Source organism: Podarcis erhardii (assembly GCF_964252035.2).
Source record: "Podarcis erhardii genome assembly, chromosome: 1".
Classification (NCBI taxonomy): domain Eukaryota; kingdom Metazoa; phylum Chordata; class Lepidosauria; order Squamata; family Lacertidae; genus Podarcis; species Podarcis erhardii.
In genome coordinates this window covers 137,388,978-137,403,927 of record NC_138497.1, presented here as the reverse complement: position 1 = coordinate 137,403,927, position 14,950 = coordinate 137,388,978, and the positions used below count along the sequence as shown (strand labels likewise).

The 14,950-nt window shown below is 42.4% G+C and overlaps 1 protein-coding gene across 2 annotated transcripts in view; it reads left to right on the top strand.

Moving 5' to 3' along the window:
• Positions 1-941: 941 nt before the first annotated feature.
• Positions 942-14,950, top strand: part of SPAG16 (sperm associated antigen 16) — a 444,848-nt gene continuing 430,839 nt past the window's right edge. For both annotated transcript variants that reach the window (XM_081878176.1, XM_081878175.1), the window contains exons 1-4: positions 942-1,029; positions 6,756-6,802; positions 9,999-10,097; positions 12,680-12,807. In XM_081878176.1, coding sequence (XP_081734302.1) covers positions 960-1,029; positions 6,756-6,802; positions 9,999-10,097; positions 12,680-12,807 — 344 coding nt within the window. In that variant the 5' untranslated portion in view covers positions 942-959. The remainder of the gene's footprint in view (positions 1,030-6,755; positions 6,803-9,998; positions 10,098-12,679; positions 12,808-14,950) is intronic.

Below are 14,950 nucleotides of genomic sequence, written 5' to 3'. Positions count from 1 at the left end.
TCAGTCCCTCGGAAACACAGCAGTGTCAGGACTCTTGGGCTGGGCTATTGTTGAAGGTGTGTTGTTGGGTTTTGTTGTTGCTGCTGCCATCGATATTCATTTCTTTTGTACCTTTATTTTTAGATCTTATATAGACCCGATCAGGACCGGATTGAGGTTTGGGGAAGCCTCAGCTCCTCAATGTAATGGGGCCCTTTATAGGTCCAGCTGTCCTTTGTCAACAACATACTGTCGCTGTTTTGTGTGTGGCCTATATGCTGCATGGACCTAATAGGTATCTAAAGCCATTTGCACAGAGCAGAATATATTTGGGAAAGGTACATCCAGGTTTTTTCCCCTTTACATTTGGGGGGGGCCCTAAGCTGCAGCTTGTTTAGCTTATCCGTAAACCCGGCACGGGATCACCCGGTTCAGGGGGAGACGTCCGAGCTGGATCGCGCTCTTCGATGGGCTTCATCAGCTGCTTCGGAAGGACCCCTTGGGCTGCCTTTCTAATCGTCTCTTTGCCCACGGAGCAGGGCTTTAGAAAGCTGAGGTGACTTTCCATCCCTTTTCGTATTCTGACTTTTGCACGTGTTCAAGACAGGGCTGTGGATTGCGCCTCGGTTTTCTAACCTTTCTTTCGTTAAGTGCTTTGAGGGGTGGGTTGCTTCTTCTTCTTCTTCTTCTTCTTCTGTTTCTACAGTCGAGCGGTGAATAAACCTTCTGAGCCAGATAAAGGATACAGTGCAGTACGGCTTTCACCGTCAGGACACGGGTGTGACGCGTGAATTCCCACGTTAGCCGGCCAACGCACGGGCGCGGTTTACCCTGCGCCTGCGAGCCGCGCGTGGCGGGGTGTCGAGGCGCGCTGGGAAGGGGGGCGGGGCTTCGGGTCGCCTGGGCAACGGAGCGACGCGCGCGCGCTTGCGGCCTGGTCGGCGGGACGGGCTGAGGCGGCGGCGGCGGCGGCGGCGGCCATGGCGGCCCTGGCGGCCCTGGAGGAGGCGGCGACGGTGACGACGACGGAGGGCACCTTCTGCCTGCAGCGTATCCTTGGGCCGAGCGAGGGGGAGACGCCTCCGCTGAGAGCGCCGCTCTTTAGAAGCGTCCTGCTGTCCTTATCTATCGCTTTCCACCTGTCTAGCATCTATCTGTCGCCTATCCTTGGTCACCTGTCCACCCTGTAATGCATCCCATAATCTAGGTAAAGGACCCCTGGGCGGTTATGTCCAGTCAAAGGCAACTCTGGGGTTGGGGCGCTCATCTGGCTTGTCCACAGGCAGGTTTCCAGATCATGTGGCCCGCAGGACTAAGCCGCTTCTGGCAAAACCAGAGCAGCGCATGGAAGTGCCGTTCACCTTCCCGCCGGAGTGGTACCTATTGATCTACTTGCACTTTTTGGCATGCTTTCGAACTGCTAGGTGGGCAGGAGCAGGGACCGAGCAACAGGAGCTCACCCCGTTGTGGGGATTCAGACCGCTGACCTTCCGATTGGCAAGTCCTAGGCTCTGTGGTTTAACCCACAGCGCCCCCCACGTCCCTATCTTTCTATCTATAAATAGGGGCACAGGGATCAATATGGGTGTAGGCGTCTATATTCGGGGGGAAAGTTCTTACTGCTTTTATTTAAGCAGGTTTGAGCAAACAAATATAGATTAACTCAAAGCAAGTCCTTGTAGGTGGAAAAGTTTGTGCTTTAAGTCCCTTCGGCACTTTTATTCCGTTTGGGACCCCCTCCCCCCCGCATCTGGGTTCATACTTCTATTTCCCCATAAATGTGATGATCCCTGTCATTAATTTGCATAGTTGTAACAGCAACAAGTGATGTAAGAAAATACATTTCTCTTAAATCCTGCTTTCTGAAGGCCCTGGGAGCAAACCCCTTTTGTTTTGTTTTGTTTGTTCGTAAATTGCTTTGGGTTGCCTTTGGCAAGATAAAGCGACTAACAAATTTAATAAAGAATAATAAGGTGATGTTGTAATTTTTTAAAGCACCTTTTATCTTCCTGAACCCTCCTTCAGTCTTCTTAGGATTGCTTTTCCCAAGAGGAGCTGAGTTGGGGCAAAGGTCTCCTTGAAATTTTGCAGCTGGACCTTTTGCATGATAGAAAGGTTTTTGTGGGTTTAGTGGGAGGGGGCTGATCCCAGAAAAATAGGCACTGGGTTGCAACCTTGCAACTCAGTCCCCAGAACTAACTATTAAGTAGGTGTGCATTGGTTTGTAAGGTAAAGGTAAAGGACCCCTAGACAGTTGAGTCCAATCAAATTTGACTATGGGGTGCAGTGCTCATCTCTTTCAGGCTGAGGGAGCCAGTGTTTGTCCACAGACAGCTTTTCTGGGTCATGTGGCCAGCATGACTAAACCACTTCTGGCACAATGGGACACCGTGACAGAAGCCAAAGTGCCTGGAAATGCTGCTTACCTTCCCGCCATAGCAGGACCTACTATATTTTTACGTGTATTGGATGAGGATTTTTGTCTCAAAAACCATGTCAAAAAACTGGGGTTGTCCAATACACGGATAGTGGCATGGCAGGGAGAAGCGGCGTGCTGCCAGCCATTCAGTTGGTGGGAGCACGGCTTCCCCCGATGCCACAGCAAGCAGGGAGCGATCTGGAAGGTGTTTCCTGCCCGCAGCTGCGTGGTGGGGAGAAGCTGCACACCGCTGGCCAGCTCTCTGATGGGAGCGCAAATCCACCCAGTGCCACTGTGCGTGGGAAGCACTCCCTGGATCGTTTCCCATGCATGGCGGCATCAGGGGAGGTTGTGCTCCTGCAAATCTGATGGCTAGAGGGAGTGCAAATTCACCCGATGCCGCCGCGTGTGGGAAACGATCTAGGCTAGGGAGTGTTTCCTGCCCACAGCTGCATGGGGGGAGAGGCTCAACAACTTTGGGCCATCTCCCCTCCTTTTCTTAAAATATACAAAGGGGCATCTTATAAACGGGAAAGTACGGTATTTATCTACTCTAGCTGGTATGCTTTCAAACTGCTAGGTTGACAGAAGCTGGGACAAAGCAATGGGAGCTCATCCCATTGCTCAGATTCAAATTGCTGACCTTACGAATAGCAAGCCCAAGAAGCTTGGTGGTCTAGACCACAGCACCATCCAGGTCCCTGCATAGGTTTGTACGGTGGGCTTTTATTTTAATAGGACCCAGCTTACCCCAAAGTAATGTTTAAATCATCACCACCTTTTCCATCTTGTTCCTCCAGTACAATATTTCTCTCTCTCTCTCTCTCTCTCTCTCTCTCTCTCTCTCTCTGAAAGAGCTTGTGACTCAAGCAGACACCAAGGCAGGTACATAAATATATGTCAAAACAAATTGAAAAGAGATCAGTAATGTGACACTGGATATCAGTTAGAAGGAGAGGTGTGAAATTTTGAAGTGCAACCTTGCTCTGCCACTGCTTCATTGAGTCCCAGGCTTGTGCCTCCATGCTGTGGCTGTTGGGATCTGAGACTTCGGAGATCTGGCGATTCTAAGGACACATTCCAGCCAGGCAAAAACACTCAATAAGAGTGCAAAGCAGGTCTAGTGAGGGATCTGGCCCAGGAGGCTGTGTGACTTGAGAGTCTGGAGGGCCAGATAGTCCTGGAGGGTCACATTTTGCTCCAGACCCTGAGGTTCCCACTCCCTGCTATCTAGCACCCCTACAAAGTGTCTTTTTCTTGCCTTAAATGTGTAGTCTCCACAGTGAGTCTACAATGAAGTAGCTTAAAGGATCTGCCAAGTCCCATGCCCTTATAAAAATGTACAGAATGCTTTCTGGTTTGAAGTGCCCTAAATCATAAAGCTTTTTCTTCAGCTGCTCTTATTTGAAATATTGGGTGGATTTGGTGTTGTGACATATTTGTCAGCATTGCAGCATCTTCTAATAACATTTAATAGACATTTCAAAAGGGGGAGGGCAGTGAATGGTACTATAACTTACTTTAGATAATGTTATTTGTACCATATTGCATCTCCTCCCTGGCCCCAGTAAAACTTGTGCCTCTCCTATTGTCTTCTTACTACAGACTACTGAAAGAGTCAACAGCACAGACTGCCTCTTGTTGTCCAACTCTGCTCACCAAAAATGAGGAAGGCTTTGACTCATTTGGTAGCTTCTTATTACGAAGAGTTTTGAGGCACCTTAAGGCTTTAGCTTTTGTGGACTGCAGTCCACTTCATCAATTGCATGAAATGTTATCCGGAGCTGTATGCATATCTATCCAAGCATGCGTAATGGGGCAGGTGGTGGTATAAACAGTGAGGTCAGAAGGAAATTAAATGCAGTAAAGTACAGAGAGTATCGGTTAATAATGGCTGTCCACAAAACCAAAAAAACCAAAAAAAACAACCCCAGTTATTGTTGATACAGATGCCCAGGCATTGGTGAGCCAATTGACACATGACAGAAATCTTTTGTCTCAATTAATTTCACAAATGAGAGCATGAAATCACTTGATGAATTGCATCGTGGGGGGTTGGACTAGATGACCCTCGGGTCCATTCCAACTGTATGATTCTATGAATTGTGGTTCCTTTGCAAATCTCCCCTTGAAGTTCCTTTGTTTAAGGAACAAAGGAACATTTTTTCATATTGCCACCTGTGATGTCAGATTAGTGCCTGTTTTTTGTTTTGTGTAGGGACAAGCCTGTTCTGTGTAGTGTTCAGAAGGGAATTGTTGGCAGATGATGGCATGTATCACATTGGAAGATGAGCACGTGAATGAACCACTGATATTTTGGAATACATTATTTGGTTGCCAGCGTGGATGTAGCGAGGGGGGGGGTTCAGCTGCTCCCCCATAAAGTAAATAAATAAAAATACTTAACTAAAAGTAGAAATAATCAGAATATTGGAAATTGAAATGTTCACTGAGGTCACTTGGATGATGTTGTGATGCATTCTGCCAACACAACTGGCAACCTGACTGAGTGATAGGTGTGGCTTCTGCAAACTGACCAATCATGTTGCAGGTAGCTCGGTTCTGGAAGCTTCTCATAGTTTCCATGATTTTCTCCTGAGAGTGTGTACCTGCAAGGCCTGTCACCTGGAAGTTTTCCCCAGGCTATTTATAACTCATTACCTGGACACTTTAGTGTCTTTGTTAGAGCATCATTTCTCACCTGCTTTTTCACTTTTGGCCCTACAACCCTGTATCATGCTGGAGATGACCCCTCAACATAGAAGCCAAGCAGTTCTTATTAGTTGCAAGACTTCGACTGAAGCTGAACTCTGGGACACCATGTGGAAGGAGAAGAAACTCAGCAAAGAGCAGTCCTAGTAAAAGAGGCAGAAATCTTTTACCCTACTACAAAAAGGCTCTGATCTCTCTTGCTCAGTCATGCACCACTTGTACTGTAGAGTGATCATTCAGTATCTTACAGAGAGCAAAGACCTGGCTAAGGTCGACAGTGGCAGGAGCGTCTCAATGGGATATGCCTACTGAGTGTGCACAGAAAAACTGCATCAGAAAAAAGGAGAAATTTGAGAAGGAAGTGCTGAAAAGGTTTTCAGCAAAGCCAAGAAAACTTGTTGTAGTTTAGATTTTTTAAAAATAAAATGAAATATATGTGTTCATTGTAATTTTGTAAAATATAATCATTAACTGCATGAAAGGTACTCCCTGATGTTATTTTTTATTTGACTTCCTAATTTTCAAATGACTGAAGATTTTGACAGATTTTTCTGAGCAAAAGAAAAGTAATTTCAAACAACTGCCGTAAGAAATTAATTTAAAACAACTGTTGTTGAGACATTTCATTCCTAATCTGCTAGACAGAGCCAGACACAGGATGATGACTGGTGGGTGTACCCCCCCCCCCCGCCTGCCCACCCACCCCGCATAAATTCTGGTTATACCCATGGTTGCCAGGGTAGTTATAGGGACCCTACAGCTTTGTCCAGAGATATTAGCCCCCTTTTGCATCTTGTGGGTTGCAGTAAACCTGACAGAGGAGCTTGTAGGTGGGAGTCTGCTGATACAAAGGAATAGCATGATACAAAGAGCTGCTACCCACCTTCTGGCTTCTGCCAGGCATTGTGAACACTTTTTAAAGGCCCTCTTTCACCATCCAGTAAAAAGGGCCACAAGTATGCTTTTAAAACACCCAATCAGGATGACTTGTTTGGTGCTGGGGCAACAGATAGCAGACTTCTGTGGCAATTGTGCACTGTGCAGATCATTAAGAAGTTTTAACACCAGAAACACCAAGGTGGAAAATAGTGCCCTTGTGAAGTCTTTTCACCCTCATCCTCTTGACACAGTGCTTCACATCACAGCATCAGTGAATTAGCATTTCCTGTAGAAGTATTAAAAAAATACAGTCCTAATCCTAGTGAACAATATTTATATCTCATAACAGAAGCATATTTTTGGCAAGCTCAAAAATGACAACCCCCCTCCCAGCAATGAAATTAGAAATGATAATTGAATGGACAGGTACTTTATGAATAAATACAGATATTTATTGGAAGATGTGATAACTCTTGGGAGTTTGTAACACAGTCAAGCTGAGATTAGAATCTGTTCCAGCATCCCTGGAGAAAATAGCAACCTGAATTCCTGAAGCAAAGCAAAGCAAATATTCACTAAATGGTGTTCATAAATGTTTGAGTGCTAAATTTTGTTGCCAGATGTATAGTGGCTTTCACTGTTGTGTGTGTAGGCAGTCATGCCGCAAACTGACAGCTCTGAATAGAATTTGCTTATCCCAAGAATTGCAGAGTATGTGTTGCTCAGTAAATACTGTTTACTGTTTTATACTTAACTTAACATTTAGAGGTTTCAGTAGCAGAAAGCTCTGAAGATGACTACCAATATGAAGAGGTAAGAGACGTTAACACAAAAATTGCAACCTATTTTATTTTTAAGTACAAATTGTGATATTGATAAGTGACAGAGAAATACAATTTATTTTATCGTTAGCCACAAAAAATAGTCTTACATGCTTTTTTATTTATAAATGAAGGGCAAGGTCTATCCCAGAACTAGGGTGATATCTGGTTTTCAACACTGTGCTATATCACCAGCTAAACATCGCGATATACCGATATATCACAATGTCTGAAATAAGGATGGAGCTATGTAGAGGCATTGGCTGGCTTCATGGTTTATCCCACATCTTGATTTTTGCCAGTGCCTGTTCTTGTGATTCACTGCCCCCTGCATGAGGCAGCGGAGAGCTGAGCCGGCTGCAGGAATTGAGAGAAGCATTGGCTGGTTTCACTGTTTTTCTCACATTCTGATTGTTGCATAGTGCGCTCACACACACACACACACACACTTCAGCTTCAACATCATCATTATTCATGATATATTGCCAGGTCAAAAATTATGAAACCAATGTCACAATATGAACTTCAAACCTACTTACAAGAGGGATATTGACATGGGATTCTATGGATCCCTATTTTCACACACATCTTTTGTGCCCACGCAGATTAGAAGGTCTCTGTGCACTGTGTATCTTCATTATCCTCTATCCTGCCCTCCCTCTTGCCCAGATGTAATTTACTTAAACCCTAAACTCAGTAGATCTGACTAGGACAAAATGTGATAAAAGTGTAGACTGAACTGATCTTCTGATCCTGTAAAGGTTTGGTTTGGTTTTTTGTTCACTGAATACTGATGTGGAGAGAGGAGAAAACAATGCCTGGCGTAATTTTTCACAAGTGCTGTGCCTGGTTTTATTTTATTCTTTTGCAATTCTTTTTTCTCCTTAACTTTGTATTGTGGTTTCTAAAAAGACATATAACGAACAATCCCCATTCCATGCGTGTAAATGTAAATAATACAGTCAAACATTAAGTAAGTTTGTAAATAATCTGGAAATAGAATTGGCCTGATTTAGGATAGAAAATATCTGAATGTTTTTAATCTTATTCTTGCACAGTTGGTGCCTGAAAAAAATAGTATGTTGTATCAATGAAAAGCTGGTGACTTTAAGCAGAACTTTGTTAATTAGTACTATCTTAATTTAAAATCAGTTAAATGCATCCGGTGGCTAACACCCCAGAGGACAGGATCACACTTCAAAATGACCTTGACAGATTAGAGAACTGGGCCAAAACAAACAAGATGAATTTTAATAGGGAGAAATGTAAAGTATTGCACTTGGGCAAAAAAAATGAGAGGCACAAATACAAGATGGGTGACACCTGGCTTGAGAGCAGTAAATGTGAAAAGGATCTTGGAGTCTTGGTTGACCACAAACTTGGCATGAGCCAACAGTGTGACGCGGCAGCTAAAAAAGCCAATGCAATTGTGGGCTGCATCAATAGGAGTATTGCATCTAGATCAAGGGAAGTAATAGTGCCACTGTATTCTGCTCTGGTCAGACCTCACCTGGAGTACTGTGTCCAGTTCTGGGCACCACAGTTCAAGAAGGACACTGACAAACTGGAACGTGTCCAGAGGAGGGCAACCAAAATGGTCAAAGGCCTGGAAACGATGCCTTATGAAGAACGGCTAAGGGAGCTGGGCATGTTTAGCCTGGAGAAGAGGAGGTTAAGGGGTGATATGATAGCCATGTTCAAATATATAAAAGGATGTCACACAGAGGAGGGAGTAAGGTTGTTTTCTGCTGCTCCAGAGAAGCGGACACGGAGCAATGGATCCAAACTGCAGGAAAGAAGATTCCACCTAAACATTAGGAAGAACTTCCTGACAGTAAGAGCTGTTCGACAGTGGAATTTGCTGCCAAGGAGTGTGGTGGAGTCTCCTTCTTTGGAGGTCTTTAAGCAGAGGCTTGACAACCATATGTCAGGAGTGCTCTGATGGTGTTTCCTGCTTGTCAGGGGGTTGGACTCGATGGCCCTTGTGGTCTCTTCCAACTCTAGGATTCTGTGATTCTGTGATTCTGTAATCCATTCTGGGATAGTGCTGGCCACTTGGTGCCTGAATGTTCAACTTATATTTTCATAGTTGCAAGCCTACATTTATGTATGCAAGTGCACATAATTTGTAATGTACCATTGATTCTGTTTATCCCAAGTAATTTATAGGCATTCTCACACTGAAAACAGTGCATGCACTTTTATACTTACGTGTCCATGAAAATAATAAGAAACATCCTGTTTATAGTTTTTCCATTTATTCCTGCTGAATAGTAAAAACATCCGTGTAAAATTGCTCAGGGACAGGACTCTGATATGAACCGAATCCTACTGTTGCCACAGATAAATATGCTCAGTGACTTCTGAACTTCGGGTAAAACTATGGTCTATAGTGTGCTCTCACTTTTAATATCCCATGATTTGGTACACATTTCTAGAACGCTAATTTCATGTAGACTTTGATCCAAAGCAACGTATGAGGAGAAGTTGTATTCTCATGCAAAGGAAAACATTACAGGCATTTTTGTGCATTTACCAAGTTTGCCTGTACAAAATTGGCAGTCTTTAATTGACAGAAACAGTAAACATAGTACCCCATTAAACTGGCAACCAAGTGTCCTGATCTAGAATATTGTGTATATATTGCATTTGAATATGGAGTTCTCAGCTCATTTAAATAGATGGACCTTATAGCTTCCCCATCCCATAAATACTTATGCAGATTGGGTCCCCTGATGAAAATGAATAAAGAAGGTATATTAGTTAGGGGGTATTAAGATATAAGGAGATAATCTTATACTGAATCTGATCTCTGGCCTATGCTGTCTAGCAATACCTCCGCTGGGGTTTCAGAAATTCCTAGTTCTATCACCTAAGACCCTTATTTAGGTAGAGACACGACTAAACAAGTAAACAACAACAACAATAAAAATGAAATAAGTCTAAGTCATACTCAGAGTAGACTCACTGAAATTATGATCTTTAGTTAGTCGTGCACATTCATTTCAGTGGGACTATTGTGAGTATGATTTAGTTAAATACAGCCCTGAAGCAGGGATCTGACATATACAAAAAGCCATTCCATTGCTGAATTGTGGCAAATAGATTATATAATCTTGGGGATTGAAACAGTTTCCCTCAACTCATTGGATGTGCTCATTGTATATGTATTTATAATTCTGTCTTAGGTACCAGCCGATGATGAATTTAGCCTGCAAGATGGTGATGAAGATCTGGCAAAGGCTTTATACACAATACAGGAACAGGCTGTTGATGCCCAAATTATGGTAAATATGTGACTACATTGATTCATATGACTTTACAGTTATTAATGTAATATGCATGTGAGTGTGGTGGTTAACAGACTGTTACAGCAAATGCATTATTATTCAAGACTAATGTGAGAGAGAGCAGAGAACTTCCAGACTGAAAAGGGTGACATTATGTTACATCTAAGTGGCAAAACTGAACCAAACTAAGTAGTTTAACTGCACCCCCATTTTCAAATTTTACAATAGTGTCCATAATGAAAGCTGAAATAAACTTGGTATTTTCTATATTTCATATTCAGATATGGTGACTTATCATCTGGTTGCAATGAAAATAATGGGCATCTAGTGGGAATAAATCCAGTGCAGCTGTCATCCAATTTACATGTTATTGGACAGTTTCAAAACACTTTCTTAAGGCAGGCTAAAGCCATTTAACATTCCCAGTGGAAATACATTCCTTTGCATGTCAGACCTCTATGCTTTACTGCAACTGTTTCTGAAAGTGCCCTAAGTTTCAGCAGAGATGCTATTAAAGGAAGGGAGCACATGCAACCTGAAAGTGTTTCTTTTGATCTAGGACATAAATTATATAGAATCTGTGAGTTGTGTGCATGTGTAATTATATATATTTAAAAGGAGCAGATAAAAATGAGCCAACAGGGATAATACTCAAGTCTCATCTCAATGAAGGTGTTAAGTGATCCTTAAGCTCCCTTTTCCTTTCAACTGATTCTATTTTTACTTTTGCAACATAGGCCCCAATTCCTTTCAGAGGGCACACATACTTCTTTTGAAACTTCATGGAATTTAAAAGTAGTGGCTTGAAGAGTAGTGCAGAAGAACAGGAAGAAAAAGGCCAAAAGCCATGCTGTGTGTGCACAACCAAGCTCTCTGTTGTAGTCATAAACCCTGAAAAGCAGAAGTATTTTATCAATTTCCGAGCTATTGGAGTAATTGTTTACTGCACAGTTAATTATTACAATTAATGACGAGGAGTTTATTGCAGTTCATTATGGGATGTAACTGTGTAGATGCATGCTGTATTTGGATTTGGTAATTCTGTAAACCTTCCTTTTCCCCAAGGGCAACTTTGTATTTCCCTTTATTTTGTTTTAGCCACTGTGTTTTCTTGTTTTGAAACTTTCTGGAGTTTATTGTAATCCAGGTTTCCTCATATGTAAAAACAGAACAAATCAACATTTTAAAAGTGAAACTGGCCCTCCTTACAACTCCATGGAAGGAGAAGGGAGGAGTGCATGAGTGCACTGCTTTGCTTGGGCTCACTGCAGCTTCTGCATGCAAAGCTAACCATAGCTTAACATTACATGCAAACATAGTCAGTGGGTAAAGATCAAGACTGCTGGACCAGGGATGACTGAAAATGAAAGCAAAGGCTAGATAAATTAATATATCATAGGATAGTATAAATTTTTGGTGATCCAAATGTTCTTAGTTTGCTTGAAATACGTTTGGGAAGGTTTTACCCAGAAAGGTGGTATATTATTATTTACAATAAACAAACAAATAAGTAAATAATACTTAATGGCAATTGAACCAGTGTCTTGACTATTATTTTCAGGTTCAGTTTGGAATTGTTTTTTCATAACTTTACAACTCAAAGACGTGTCTGTCTTCTTATGGAAACAGGGTCAGTCATGTGTAGCTGGCTAACATGGTGCTCATTTGGGCTTCAACAAAGTGGTTGGATGCGTGTTTTGATGTGGCTATAACAATAAATACCCCACCCAGAGCCCCTAGTTGTTGAATGAAACTAGTTATATGTTGTTGGAACTCGATTCGGGTTAGTTATTACTTTAAGGATATAGTCCTGTGCAGAAACACTTGGAACTCAGTGGTGTTAGACTTGTGAAGTCAGTTGGCCCATAATCTGTTACACTGGGCCAACCATCTGTTGTTGATTCTTCATCACACGTCAGTCAGTGTGATCAGCAGAGTATGCAAAGCTCCAGCAGACTCATCCAGTGTTAGCTCACCATGCTGTACTGTCACCATATAGCATGTAACCTTCAGCTTCACTGCTGATACCAGCACACTTAACTAATGCTGGTGAATGCAGCCTTTGCTTTATACCCACCATTGCACTTACGCACATTCCTTAGAGAACGGGAGGGTGGATGAGTAATACTTTAGGCCTTCTGGCATTAGGCTGCTTCTAAAGCCCAGTACAGCTGTATCCAGGTAAGCAGAATCCAGATGTGGAGGTCGGGCAACTCAAGACATGGACCAAGAAGTTAGTGCAATTTCACTCATTATTCTAAATTACACCAATAAGTGGGATTTCCTTCTGTGTAAAGAAGCTGCATAGCAACTGAGCAGTAGTATATCATCCCACTATGCTGGTTGAGCTCATTATGTAGGAGGCATGAACCAAAACCAAGAGAAATTCCTGACCGTTCCCATAAAGTTTCTCTAATATGCCAGACCATGATAATTAAACTACTATAGTTGTCTTGTGCTGTAATTTATGTGATAAAGAATCCAACTGGCCTGTGATTGAAATGTGCTTTCTTGAAAGCAATAATGAGGCAAACAGGGAGGCTATCTTTCTAACAGTAGCTCTTGAATTTTATTTCTAGGCTCAGCGACCAGGTCAGATTGCTAAACATTCCTTGTCTGAAACTCCAGAAGTTGTAGATGACTTTCTTTGCAATTTCCTGATTAGAATGGGGATGAACAGGACACTAGACTGCTTTCAAACTGAATGGTATGCCTTTTTTTAAAAAAAGTATTCCAGCTACAAACCTGCAGAAATAAATATGTATGACATATTTTGCATCCTGATAGGCAAATAAAGAGGCAGACATGTAAAATGAGGTTGAACTGTGCCACTTTTATTTAAACCTTAAATTATAATCAGCAGAGGGGAATGACTATGGGGCAGGAACTAACTTCACTGTATATAGCCATTGGGCTTCCTAGACTGCCCAGATTCCTGGGCCACATCCTGAAGGTGGGAAGGGAGGCCTTTCCTTGTCACCCACCTCCAGGGCTGCAGAGCCCTAGGTGGATGAGGGGGTTTGGTCTCAAAGAAAGCCCCTATCTCACCCTCTGAACTGCAGAGTCTGAAAGGTGAGCCTTGGGGCCGACTCATCACCTGAAAGATGCCTAAGGGGCATCACCAGGCTTCAGCAAACTATTCCTCCCCACCTCCCACCTAAACTGCCCAAAGTGATGAAATCCATCTAGCATTCTGTCAGTGCGAAGTAGGCAAAAAACAGTGTGAAGTAGGCAAAAAACAAATCTACAATCACCTTGGGAATGCATCAATTTGTACCAAGGATTTTCCTGCTCAGCCTCTCTTGTTCAACAGCCCGCAAATGAGCTCAGCCTTCTGGAAACCATCTAGGCCAGGCATTGGCAAACTCGGCCCTCCAGATGTTTTGGGACTACAACTCCCATTAGCTAGTGATGATGGGAGTTGTTGTCCCAAAACATCTGGAGGGCCGAGTTTGCCTATGCCTCATCTAGGCCTTTTTGTTGAGAGTTTTTATGGCAAATTATAACTTTTGGAAACCTTAAGTATTAATTTTTGTCTTTATTTTTTCATAATAGGACCTTTCCCCAATGTGAGTGCAAGTTTTAGACCTGCACACATACTTCATTTACTGCTAAGTAAAACACAAACATTTTTAAAGTGCAAAGACCATAACATTATTTTTAAAATGTCAAGCCAATTTTCAGTGTTTCCACCCTATTTGTTCTGCATCCTGAACCAAGTGGTTAAGACCCAGAACTGTATACTCTGTTCTCAAATAAGTGTCTGGATGATCTAAATTCTAAAATCAATGTAATTATGTTAATTAAGCAGATATATGCTTCTTTGCTTATTTTTCATAAGTTACTCAGTTTTGGCTTGCCATTGGGTGGAAGGGACAATAGAGCTTGACACCTGACCACTGAAAATGTTACTCAGCTCTCCCTGCGCCTAGCTTTTAAAGTCATACTTCCCCACACTTTGAAACCTATTTTTGTGGCCTATGTCTTTGAGAATGACACATATATGCTAATCTGTGACTTACGATGCATGAGCTATTTGACAATGTCAATAATTGTTCACCTTGGTGTTGAGGTGGCTATAGTTCCACACAAGGTATTTTGACAGCGAACTGACTACCAGGTACTTAGGAACCACAGAGCCTGGTGGCGCAGCCGGCCCTATGCTCATGGGTGTATCCAGAATTTATTTTAGGGGGACAGGCTTTATGTTTGGGGGCAGAAGGGAGTTATCTGTGACACAATTGGTCAGTTAGTTAAGTATTTTTATTTATTTACTTGATGTAGAGGGGCAGTTGCCCTCCTGTATTCTCATGCCTATGCACTTTTGAAAGCCCCTAAGAGTAGGGCTGGCCAAACACATTTTTCTCCCCCCTCCCCAGTGCAGAAAAATGTTTTATTTTAATTCAAACCTTTTCCTCTACAGAGGGGGAAATACTCTGTTTTTCAAAAGTTCTATTGTTTCTCTGTATTTCTATGAGACTATTATCTTTTAATAATGTTTAGAATGTTGAACAAGAAACTGGGAGACTAGGGTTCAGATCCTCATTCAGCCAGGAAACTAATTGGCTCATGTTGGATTAGTAGTCATAGTCATTCAGCCCAATGTACTTCAATGGGTTTTTGCAAGGATAAAATGGTGAGGGGGGAAACTGTGTACATCACCTTGAGCACTTCAGAGGAAAGGTGGGATATAAATGTAGTAAGTAAATTAATAGACTACTTTGAGTCTGAGGGTGCACACATAGACAAGTGATTTCTTGATTAGTGTTTATGGTATTAAAGCATCATGTTTAATGGTTTGTGAACTGATGCCCTAAACATGTATTTTATGAATGTTTTTAAATTGCATT